The sequence below is a fragment of the Protopterus annectens genome, chromosome 16.part0, assembly GCF_019279795.1.
Source record: "Protopterus annectens isolate FY-2018-M chromosome 16.part0, PAN1.0, whole genome shotgun sequence".
NCBI classification, from domain to species: domain Eukaryota; kingdom Metazoa; phylum Chordata; order Ceratodontiformes; family Protopteridae; genus Protopterus; species Protopterus annectens.
In genome coordinates, this window is record NC_056750.1 from 810,051,731 (window position 1) to 810,064,174 (window position 12,444).

Sequence of the window (12,444 nt, forward strand, 5' to 3'; positions counted from 1 at the left end):
GCTAGCTCCTTGTTGAAAAATACTTGCAAGAAAATTGAGAATAGCTGAAACAGGAGCCATGAAAGGGCTTTGAGATGCCCAAAAGGAAAAACATTTCCATTTGCTAAGATGAACCTTCCTGGTGGGCGACTTATGAGCTGCCACTAGAATAGACCTGACTGAAGAAGAAAATCCAGGAGTCCTAGCAATTAGGGGAACTGGAGCAGCCAAGCCATCAGCTTCAAACTGTCCAGACTCGGATGAGGAACCCCCGAGGGATGTGGAATGAGACCCTGAATGGGATCCAAGATCCAAGGTGGAGCCAGAAGATGAGACCAAAGAAAGGGAAACCATACCCGGCGAGGCCAAAACAGGGCAATTAGGATCACTTTGCTCCCCAGATGGCAAGTTTTCTGTAGAAACTTCAGAATAAGGGGTACAGGGGAATAAGCATACAGAAGAAAGGGACGCCAAGCATGGACTATTGCGTCTCTGGGGGACTCCCCGGCTAGGGTTTCAGAGCAAAGAAAGTACAGTTGTGTACACTTACCATAAATGCAGATGTTCGAGTGTATTCACTATTGCAGTCATTACATTTGGGTAATCTGCTGGCAGGTTGCCCTCAGTCGGCCTGATTAACAAAGTCTTGGGTCCTGCGTCGGTTGCTGTCCCTTCTTCCATGACGTCAGGTCGTCAGAGGTATAAAACATGCAGCCGACACCATTACATCAGCTTTTCTTGCCCCAGATGTCAGGTGCCTCCCAAATGGGGAGCAAAAAATATATAATTAAAAACACAAAAAATATACCTCCAACCAAAAGCAAATACACCAAAAAGGCTTTTAAGCATAGTAAAAAAAAGTAGAGGTATAGTAAGAGAAAAACAGGGGGCTGGAGGGTAACCAGAACTGCAACAGTGAATGCACTCGAACATCTACATTTATGGTAAGTGTATACAACTGTACTATGTTCTTCATGTTTCACTGTTGCAGTCATTACATTTGGGTAGATTCCCAAAGCTATGGTTGGGAGAATGGATTTATACAGCATTAGGACCAGCTATAAGGCCCTGCAAGACAGCAGTGGCAAAGCCAGCTCTGGATTTAGAGAAAATTGGTAAGTGACAATGCTTGGTGAATGTATGAACTGAACTCCAGGTAGCAGCTTCTAGAATATCCCCGGTAGGAACACCTCTAAAAAGGCTGCAGAAGTAGATGCATCCCTGGTGGAATGAGATCTGATCCCCTGGGGGATAGGTTTTCCATGGTGCTTATAGCAGAAATGAATGCAATGGCTTATCCATTTAGAAATGGTTTGTTTTGAAATAGCCTTCGCCTCTGCCCCTGCAGCAAATGCTACCAGCAGTTGTTCAGATTTTCATCAAGATTTTGTCCTGTCCAAATAGAATCAAAGTTGTCAGTGTACATCCAATGAATGCAGAATCCGCTCCCCCTTGTTCAGTGGATTGGGAAATAAAGTTGGCAAATGAATGGACTGATTAAGAGCCACAGTGGATACCACCTTGGGCATGAAGGATGGATTGCCCCTGAGTGACACCCTGTCCGCATGAAAGATGATGAAAGGCTCCACTGTCATAAGGGCCTGCAATTCAGATATCCTTCTAGCTGAAGTGATTGCTAAAAGGAAAACTGTTTTCCAAGAAAGAAATTTTAAGCCTGCAGTAGCAGCTGGCTCGAAAGGAGGTAGAGTGAGTTTCTCCAATACAAAGTTAAGGTCCCAGGCAGGGGTTGGAGCTCTCCTGGGTGATCTCAAGTATCTGGCCCCCCTGAGGTACTGATTGAGCAGAGGATGAGAGAAGAGGGGAGGTTCTGTGTTGTAATGAGCTGAAATGGCTGAGGCATGGATTTTAATGGAAGAAAAAGACAGGCCCTTGTGAAGCATCTCAGTTAAGTATTGCAAAATCTGAGGTAAATTGGGTGCTGCTGTGCTCATCCCTTGAGACAGATTCCAGGCACAGAATCTTTTCCATTTGTCAGCATAAGATTTTTCCAGGCACAGAATATTTTCCATTTGTCAGCATAAGATTTTCTAGTACTAAGTCTTCTCGCCTCCAAGATGACATCCATCACAGGTTTGCTGAGGGATGCTAAGGGGGAATTTAAGTGATTTGCCAAGCTGCAAGATTCAATGTTGGGAGCTGAGGGTGCAGGATTTGGTTCTCCTGCTGAGACAGTAAGAAAGGTGTCTGAGGCAGGTGCCATGGAGAAATTTGTGACACTGCGCAGGAGTGGGTACCAGTTTTGGCTTGGCCAGTCTGGAGCAATCTAAATCATTTTTGGTTTGTCCTGTTTGACTTTTAGCAGAACTTTGGAGAGCAGAGGCAAAGGGGGAAAGGCATAGACTGATAGGTTTTTCCAGCTGAAGGACAGAGCATCCACCTTCCAGGCTTTTTTTCTGAGGAGTTCTTGTGCAAAATTTGTCCAACTGGTAGTTCTGGGGTGAGGGAAAAAGATCTACGTCTGGGCTCCCCCATTTGCTTGTCAACATATTGAAAATCCATGGTTCCAGTTTCCATTCGTGTGGGTCCATGAATTTTCTGCTTAGCTCGTCTGCCAGAATATTCAGCTTTCCTGGCAGGAATTGAGCTTGTAGTTGAACTTGGTAGCTAAAAGCCGTGTTCCACAATGCCGTGGCTATTCTGCAGAGGGGGTAGGAATGTGCACCTCCCTGCTTGTTTATGTACCACATAACCATGGTGTTGTCCGTCTTTACCATTAGTTGTCCTGGATGAAGGTAGTCCTTGAAAGCTGTCAGAGCATGCTGTACAGCTAGCATTTCTTTCTGATTGAAATGTATGGGCATTTGATTGGGCTCCATTTGCCCTGAATGCACTTCCCTGCCAGATGAGCCCCCCATGCATAGTCTGATGTGTCTGTAGTTAGGATTCGGGCGGCAGGGGGTGGTGTGAATGGCAGTCCCTTGTTTTGGTGGCAGGCCTCTGCCCACCATAGGAACTCCAGGCGTAGGCAAGGTATGATAGGAATCATTGTTTCCAGGCTGTGACAATGTTGACTCCATGAACTTTTTAAGTACCACTGAAGTTTCTTCATATGCAGTCTTGCATATGGAATTAGAAGAATGCAAGAGGCCATGAACCCCAAGGCTTGCAGTATTTGTCTTGCAGACAGCAGGGTTTTTGTGGCCACCTGTTTGAAGTAAGTCACCAAATGAATTTGCTTTCCTGGTGTGAGGAAAGCCATCTGGGCAGTTGTATTCAAGCTTGCACCCAGGAATGTAATTTTTTGAGGGTACCAGTTGTGATTTCTTTTCGTTTATGGTGTACCCTAGACAAGTTAGAACCCTTTTTACAAATGCCAGATGTTTTAAAAGTATGGCCTAGATTTCTGCCTGAATTAGACAATCGTCCAGGTATGGATATATCTGAATATTTCTTTGCCTGCAAAATGCAATTACTGGAGCCAGGATCTTTGTGAATACCCTGGGCGCAGCAGACAAGCCAAAGGGCAGTGCAGAGAACTGAAAATGCAAGTAGCCTGCTTTGAAGTGTAGGTATCTTCTGCAAGATTCCCTGATTGGGATATGCAGGTAAGCCTCTTTTAAATCTAGAGTTGCCAAACAGGCATCCTTGTCTAGCATGGGAAGTAACTGGTGAAGAGTCAGCATCTTTAATTTTGGGTAATCCTGAAAGGTGTTTAGAGTAGACAGGTCCAGAATTGGACTCCAGGATTTGTCTTTGAAAAGCCTGGAATAGAAACCTTGTCCCTTTTCCTCTTCTGGTACTAGTTGAATAGCCCCCATGTTTAGGAGGGAAAGTACTTGTTTCTGAGCCTCTGCCCACTGATTAGGGGGCAGGTCTGGCCACCCATTTGGAGTTGGCAACTTGTGGAAATGAAATCTGTATCCTTGGGACACTATATTTAAAACCCATTTGTCCTGGGTTATAAGTTGTCAATTTTTTGCATAAAGAGCAAATTTCCCCCCGAAAGGGACAGCTGAGAGGTGCTTGGTAATTCTAAAGGAAAGTCATTGAGACTGTTTACCATAGGGTGGTATCTTGTTATTTCCAGATTTGGAAGTGGAAGCACCCCATTGTTTAGTTCTGAGAGTCCCTTGGGACTGAAACCTGGTGCTTTTGGTGCTTCTGGGTTTGGCTTGAGTAGATCTGGAAGGAGCTGGAAAGAACCAGTTCTTAGTAGGCCAGTGCCTACTAAATCTTGGAGGTTGCACTTGAAAGAAATCTTTCACAGTTTGTATAGATTTAGCTATATCTTCCATCTTTTTTTAGAACTTCTTCAGCCTTATTGCCAAACAGACGGTCCTGATGCAAAGGAGCATCCAACAATTTTGCTTTAACATGATCAGGCAGAGATTGCTCCTTAAGCCAAGCATGCCTTCTAAGCACAGACCCAGTAACAACAGCCCTGTAAGAAGCCTCTAAAGAATCAAAACCACATTGCAATGTATGTTTTCCAATTTGTTCAGCTGAATGCAATAAATCCTGTAAATCTTTATTTTCCACAAAGTCAGAAATCAACATAATTTTCTGTTTAAGCAGTCCCATGATATGCTGTTGATATTTTAGCATATGAAATTGACAGTTTAAATCCCTGATTGCCAAGGTTGTAGAAGTATAAACCTTTCTACGCCATCTATCCAGTGCCCTGGAGTCTCTATCAGAAGGGGTAGGATTTTTAGCAGTAGAAGCCTTAATGCCCTTGGGCTCCTGAGAAATGGTTTCTGGGTTCGCAACAGGATTTTTGAAAAGGAATGTGTGGGACTCGGGAACCCTGTAGTATCTGTCTGGTTTACTAGGAGCCGGAGGTAGGGAATCAGGGGTCATACTGGATTCCGAAAACACATCATCATCAATGTCTAGTACAGGAGGTATAGCGAAAGGCCTATACCGAGGAAGAAAAAGGAAATCCCTAAGTCTCTTTTGAGATTCAGAAAATTCCTGACTTTCCCAGTGGAAATGCTCCCTTAAGGTATGTAAAGTTTCCCCAAAAGAAAAGACCTCGGGGGGGCAGAAGGAATGGAATTCTCTGCATCAGAATCCTCATAAGTAGGTATGGGCAAATCCAGGTCATTAGAAGAGTCAGAAGAAACAAGAGTCCTGTTCAGAAGATTCATATTCAAGCTCAGCCCTAGGCTTCTTAGAAGGGGGGGGGGGGGGTTGACTACCCCTGATTACAGAAATTAAATCTTCAGCCATTTTGATCATTTGTGTTTTAGGCATAGGGGCCTGAACATGTGACCTGGGTGTTGGGTTTTTAGACATAGATCAAGAATTAGGCCTTAGTATTGAAGGTGGAGTTGGTTTAATATGCAAGTCTGCAGGCCTGAATACATCCTCAGAAGCCGGTGCCTGCTCAGCGGCTCCGGACCCATCCAAGGTAGAGACATCCGCAGGTTCCATAGGTGAAGCATCTCGCGGCATACCGGACTCCAAATGGGTCTCAGTAGAGGCATGCGAATCAGAAGTAGCGGGTATCAGAGGCTGCAAAAGCGCCTCACTGAGTACCGGCGACTGACTTAGGAGAAGAGTCGTCGGCAGTTTTGGACCTCAACGGCCTGTCTCTGTCTTTTTCTTTGCGCTTTTTCGGTATTCCGGTAGTCGGATGGGTAACCAATGTCATTTCTGGATAATTAAACAGAGAACCGAAATATTTAGAAGCAAAAATGTACCAACAACGGATAATGCACTGATTAAATAAAGCACAAAACCGACAGTAAGGTATGTCGTGGTCAGGGCCTAGGCAAGGAATACAGTACAAATGAAAATCTTTATGAGGTATTTGCTTCCCACAAGTAATGCAATTATTAACTTTTACTGACATCGGTAAGGAGCAAGAAAAAGTTTCCATAATTGGGTACTTGGCTTTTAGTTGAAGACTTCGGTTCTGAAACTCAAAAACGAAAATTTCAGGAGTCGGCTGACCAGCACTTGCGAACTGCTTCTGCTTCGGGCACTGCACGGCAAGAAAGACTGATGTAATGGCATCGGCTCCATGTTTTATACCCCTGACGACCTGACGTCCTGGAAGAAGGGACAGCAACCGACGCAGGACCCAAGACTTTGTTAATCAGGCCGACTGAGGGCAACCTGCCAGCAGATTACCCAAATGTAATGACTGCAACAGTGAAACAGGAAGAACATCTCACTGCACTTCGCGTTGGAAGGAGATGCGAAGAGATCACAGCAAGGCAGACCCCACTCCAGAAAGATCTGCTCCGCTACTGAAGGATTCAGAGACTACTCGTAAGGCATCAGTATAGTCAAACTTAACCTGTCCGCTAGGATGTTGGACCATCCCAGAATGTGTGTTGCTGTCAGAAAGTGACCGGTGGAGACCGCCCATTCCCAAACTCTCATAGCCTCACGACAAAGGGGGTAAGATCTGGTAACTCCCTGTTTGCTGACATAGCAGACCGCTGACATGTTGTCTGACTGAATTGCAATGGTTCCCAGAGGAAGAAAGGCATGAAGGGCCTGCAGTGCCAAAAGGACCACCCCCATCTCCAGAACGTTTATATGCAAACTGGTCTCGACAAGGGAACACAGACCTTGGACTGTCCTGCCCGGACAATGCCCCCCCACCCAAGTTGAGAGGCATCCGTGGTCACTGCAGCTTGGACAGCGGCTGGAACAAAAGGTCATACCTACAGAATTTCCAGAGAATTCATCCACCAAAGAAGGGTCGACCTGCAGACTCGACTGAGGTGTATTGCATGTGACAAAAGAAGACCCAACAGGGACCATTGCACAGCTAGAGTCCACTGAACTACTCACATGTGTAACCAAGCACATACGAGAAGCATTATGGTCACTTCCATAGAGCCTAGGGCCATCAAAACCGATTCTGCAGAGGGAAGGTGAGAACAGGAGATGAAGGTAACATGCATCCTTAGGTTTCGCATTCTCTCCACGGTCAGGAAGATTTTTGACTTTAGTGTGTCTGTCCATGCCCCTATGTAGTCTATCACCTTGACAGGATTCGGAACAGATCTGGATGTGTTGATTGTAATCCCTAAGTGGAGGGTAAGCTTTAGGAAATAATCCATGGTGTGATAAAGTAAATGTTTGGTGGAAACAATAAGGAGCCTATTGTCCAAGTAAGGGTAGACCTATCCCCTGAAGCCTCAGGTGAACCACTACTACTGCCATCACTTTGGTGAACACCCTGAGGGCTGTGGTGAGACCAAAGGGTAGGGCTCAAAATGATTGATTCCTAGCCGGAAGCGGAGGAACCTCCTGGAGCTTCTGTGCATCTTTATGTGATAGTAGGCATCCTGGAGGTAGAACAAGCACATCCAATCGTTCTCTTGAAGGTACGGCATGATGGACTGTAAGGTGACCATCCGGAACTTTTCTTTGGCAACTGACAGGTTCAGGGTAGATAGGCCCAGAATGAGCCGTCCCCTGTTTTCTTTGGCACCAAAAAGAACATGGAGTAGATGCCTGATCCAGAATGATCTGGGGGGGGGGGGGGTTCGATGGCTTGTTTCTCTAGCAGCTTGGAAATTTCCAGTGCTGCTGCCTCCCTTTGCACGGGTGGTACGTACATGGGGTGTTTGAGAAGTTTGGGAGGAACCACAAACGGGACTGAGTATTCTCTGGAAATTATATGAAGCACCCAGCGGTCTGATGTTACAGACTCTCATGCCGCCAGATGCAATGACAATCGACCCCCGACTGCCTCCAGAGTAGAGCAGTCGGGGCCCCTCTCAGGGTTGCTACGTGGGCCTGTCCGAGAATGGTTATCGAGACCCAAAATTCCTCGTATCACCTCTGCCTCTGGGCCGGCGTCTATCCTGTCCCCCTCTGCCTCTAGAGGAAGAAGAGTCCTGACTGTCCCAGGAATTTTGAGACTTCTGTTACCACATCTTCTTTTGCCCTCTCTGATTCCAGGAAAAGGATCATTGAAGGTTTGAGAAGCGGATTACGACGGCATAAGTTGTCTCAGACAGTCTTACCAAAAAAAGGTAAAACCGTCATAAGGAGCGTTCGCAAAAGATGCCTTGAAGGGTTCCATGAACTGACATAATCTGAGCCAGGTGTTACGCCTCATGGACACGCCAGACACAGCTGCCTTAGCCACTCCTTCAGTAGCATGTGAAAGGAGTTGCAAGGACACGTTGGAAACCGGTGTCAAATTGGCTATCCTCGTGGAGAACGTGTCTCTGTCCTCCTGCGACATGGACTTTGGGGGAGACTCAGTCAGTTCCTTTACCATGTCACACTGCAATCTAGTAACGTGGGCCAGATAGTTCAGTACCATGATGGAAAAGGTCGTTGACACATAAACCTGTTTCCCTAAGCGGTCCATCATCCTAGACTCTTGGTCAGGGGGACGAACTGAGTAACTTTCCTGGGCTAGTTCCTTTTTGGTGGCTGCTGCTACCACCATAGTGTCTACGGGGGCCACTTTATTCCACGCTGGTCTGTCAGCGGGCACCTCAAAATTTTGTCTGGGCGTTTTGGGATTGGTTCCATGGTGTCCCGCTCCTTCCAAGCCCGTGAGGTGACCAGGTCCACCAGGGGATCTGCGAGAGGGGACACCCAGGAAGAAGATGGGGCGTGCCGAAAGCCTCCATGAACATGGATTCGTCCACGGAAGGTTTCGGGGCAGACCAACCTCCTCGTTGGCGTAGGATTTCAATGATGTCTCCAAAGGAGACATCCTCGGGAGGCGATCTGGGGGAACCTTCCTCATCATCCAAATCAGTGTCCTCAGTGAGGGACTCGGGGGAGTCCAAGTGCCTCCTAATGCACGTATGCTTGCAAGGCATGTCTCCGGTGGGGCTCTCCAGGAGGAACTCGCAAGCCACTTGTTCCTCAGGGGGAAACACGTGGGGCTCTTCGAGCACAGGCTGGCTCTCAGGTAAAATGATGGTATTCACACACAAAGCTGAGGGAGTCAATGAGAAGTCTGAGGAAATAGTCAAGGATGTCGTTCCATTGGAGAGAATCCTTGCTACCATATCAAGCACAGAGGGAGAACATGCTTCCTGGGCCACCAGTAAGGAAACAGCTCTACCTGGATCCGACGTGAGAATCGGAGACAGGCCCGAAGTATACGGACCAACGCGGGGGGGGACTTGGCCTGACAACATCGGAGGCGATGGAAAAAGTTCCACTCCCTCGAATCCGACACCAAGGCTTGGGATCCGAGAGCCACTCGGATCCAAACTAGTCAGATCCAACACGCTCCAGGCAGCTGCCGGCATCAAGGAGACAGGTAATATCAGCGCAGACCCCCTATATAAGGTCATCCTCAGAACTATTTACTCCGAACCCGGAGTTCGGATCGGAGAAGGAGAAATTGGAATGAAGAAAGGAAGCGAGCCCCCTCCCCCTCCACAGGGAGGGGAGGCTGTCAAGTCTTCCATCTGGATTTGTGTACGAATGAAACTCCTCATCATTTTATCCATGTCGACTTTGGAAGGGCTTCGGGTGGACCACGACAAGGCCACAGACTCTGACCTGGCCGTCGAGGAACTGAGGCCCTAAATGGTGGTCGTGGCTCCTCTGGCTCCACGGAGAATCTGGGAGATTGGAGCAGAGGGAGTCACAGTGCCTAGACTGACTCTTGGCGGGAATTCCTGATGCTGAAAGGTCTGGGGACCTCTTGCATTTCTCTGTCTGGTGCTCTCTCTCCTCACTGCCTTTTCTGCGCTCCGCTTCCACAGGCATAGAAGTAGGAGGGTGAGTCCCAGCCTGGGAGGGAGAAGAAGGAAGGACAAGAAACGAAGGAGAGGCAACCACAGCAACTGCTGTGACCAAAGCAGTAGAGGAGGCAGACGCCTGCGTGGTAGGTAAAAGGCCTTTCAAGGCTAACTTGGCATGTCTGCCCTTAATGGCACGTGGGTTGAAATCCGTGCAAATGGCACAATCAGTATTTAAATGGGCTACACCCAAACACATCACGCAAAGAGTGTGGCCATCAGCGGGTGACAATTTGTGGCCACACTCAATGCACCTCTTAAAGACTGGCTTAGGATCAGCCATGTCCTCTCGCACAAAAATTCTTAGAAAAGTCTATTTTCTACGCAGACTCACTTACCACACTCTCAGAAGGCACACACAACGCTGTGGGGGGGGGGGGGAGACAATTATACACCAACTGACTAAACTACACAAAAAAACCTAAACCTTATACACTAACTAACTGACTAAACTACACACAAAAAAACTAATACTCGACGCTCCAGCGAGGGGAGAAAGAGAGGGAACATACACTGACAAACTACACTCAAAAACACTCAAGAAAGCTCAAGATTACGATGTTTATGCCTAGCCGTGGCAAACGAGATCTGGGGGTTGGAAGCTAGTGGAGGTGTATTATGTGGAAAGGGATGAGATTGGAGCTCGAAGCAGATGCTAGAGAAACTGCCGGCTCGGATCTGATACAGATCTGGAACCCACAGGTTGAAGATCAAATCAAGTAAACTACTTCAGATTATATTTTAAATAAAATCTAACTCTTCTGTAGGAAAAAAACAACAGATGCGCTGAACGTTGCATGCTGTTTTAAAAATAACTAAGCTGAACTGTTTTCACCTTCTTACCTGGACTTACAGCTAGGCCAGTCACCACCAGACTGTGACCAGCAAACTCTTGTGCTGCTTCTGGACTATGGTCTACTTTCCACATTGTTACTCTCTTGTCACGAGATGCACTGAAGACTCTCTCTGATCCAAATACACAGGTTACCTATAAAGACAAAACTGTGCTAAAGCTCTCAAAAGCCAAGCATTGCAAGGTAGTTACTCAAAACACGTATACACACAAATGTAACCACTGTAACTGAAAAATCTATCTGAAACCCATAAAGACAAGGTCATCTGCTTGTCAATGAATAAAGGTGTTAACAACCACAAGCCTTCCTCTTGTTGTATTATATTAATCCTTTCCTTAAATGAGTACCCCTGAAGTAGTGGCAATTCTTGGGCACCTTCATGACATCCAGCAAGCCATCACTGTTGTCTTCAATTTCCATTTTTTTTTAAAATCCCCAGTACCTCTACAACTGACCCAAAGGTATCCCCAGCCTTCAACCAACTGACCCATTCATTCCTTCTGCAGGACAGGAACACTAATTCGAACTTCCCATACTGGGACACACTGGGTTCCAGTCAGGCTTATAAATAGCCCTCTGACCAATTTCTTTCCTTCCCAAGAGGATCATTAGTATCCTCATTGTGGACTAAGATCCCTCACATGGGCAAAAGCCATACAGTTCTTTTATTCCTAGGTCTGACCTCACTAGCCCTACCCCACCTTATATGCAAGGGTCAGGTGGTAGGGAGTTGGCCAGAATCATCTGAGATGGCAATGTGAGATACACATCTACTACTGATGGAGTCCCTGCATTTGAAGAGCAAGCATTGCTGGGCTTTTTAAGGGTGGTTATATATCTGCTCTCCAGCAGATGTCACCAATACAGAAAAACAATGTCATCTCCATGTGCACCCATGATGGCTGAGCTATTTCCAGCCACACATTCTCATCCTCCCTGCCTAGCCCCTCTAGCACCCTTGCCTTTAACAAAGCTTAAATCATCTGTGTTGTACCCAGGGATTCATCCGCTTATGCTACAGGGTCAGGTAAAACACAGCTGCGTAAGGTGAAATTACCATTACAATAGATGTTCAAATGATCACTGCTGCAGCAGCCTTAGCTGTATGGGTTATAACCTGCCAAGGCTATACAGCTAGCCAGCTTCCAAAGCTTCAGGACACCTACCACGTACCCAGATTGACAAGCAGCTTGGGCTAAGCTGACTAAAAAACAAATCTGGGTGCAAAACCCTTCAGAGCTTTCCTGACAGCAGACAAGGGGGGTTGACCCTGAAAGGACAATGCTAGAAAAACAAAATATAAATGTCTACATCCTAGCATACAAAACACACCAAAACAAGGGGGTGGAGGGGAGGTAGCAGCTATTACAGACAGGACCAAATATGCTTCAGAGAACCAAGTGCCTTCATCAGGCCAAGCATTTCCTTGATATTTATGTGCTTGTGTCTGTCCTTGAAGTCCCACACCCCCTGTACTTTTATCCAATCAGAAACCACGCCAAAAGAAAAGCTCAAAGCATTTGTTTTGACTGCTTCAGAGCAAGAAGGAGAAGGGGAGACCGGGATTTAAAAGGACTACTAGATTATTATTTGTCTCCACAAAAAGATTTCTGTTCTGACAAACCCAGCACCAGGATTTGAAAAGATAAAGGGTGTTGATTCCGGGACCAAAGACATTTCAAATAACACTTTCTTTCTCATGTGGAGTCCTGACAGGGGTATCATGAAAATCCCAGATGTCACAAGACACAAAATCCTGAGGTATTCCCTTGCAGTGACTGAAGTCTGAGTGGAAAACCTTAGAGATAGATCTAAATAAAGATAATTTTTTTCTCGAGAAAGAAAAGTTTTTAGAACTGAGGAGTCACCAAGAAAACAATCCTCTGCAAAGGACACAAGAAAGA

At 46.5% G+C, this 12,444-nt stretch overlaps 1 protein-coding gene across 1 annotated transcript in view; it reads right to left on the reverse strand.

Annotated features, from left to right (window-relative positions):
* WDR31 (WD repeat domain 31) overlaps positions 1 to 10,670 on the reverse strand; it is an 898,065-nt gene extending 887,395 nt beyond the window's left edge. Inside the window, exon 1 of the mRNA XM_044058602.1 lies at positions 10,530 to 10,670. Within this exon, the coding sequence (XP_043914537.1) occupies positions 10,530 to 10,614 (85 nt within the window). The 5' untranslated portion in view covers positions 10,615 to 10,670. The remainder of the gene's footprint in view (positions 1 to 10,529) is intronic.
* Between the last annotated feature and the right edge of the window lie 1,774 nt (positions 10,671 to 12,444).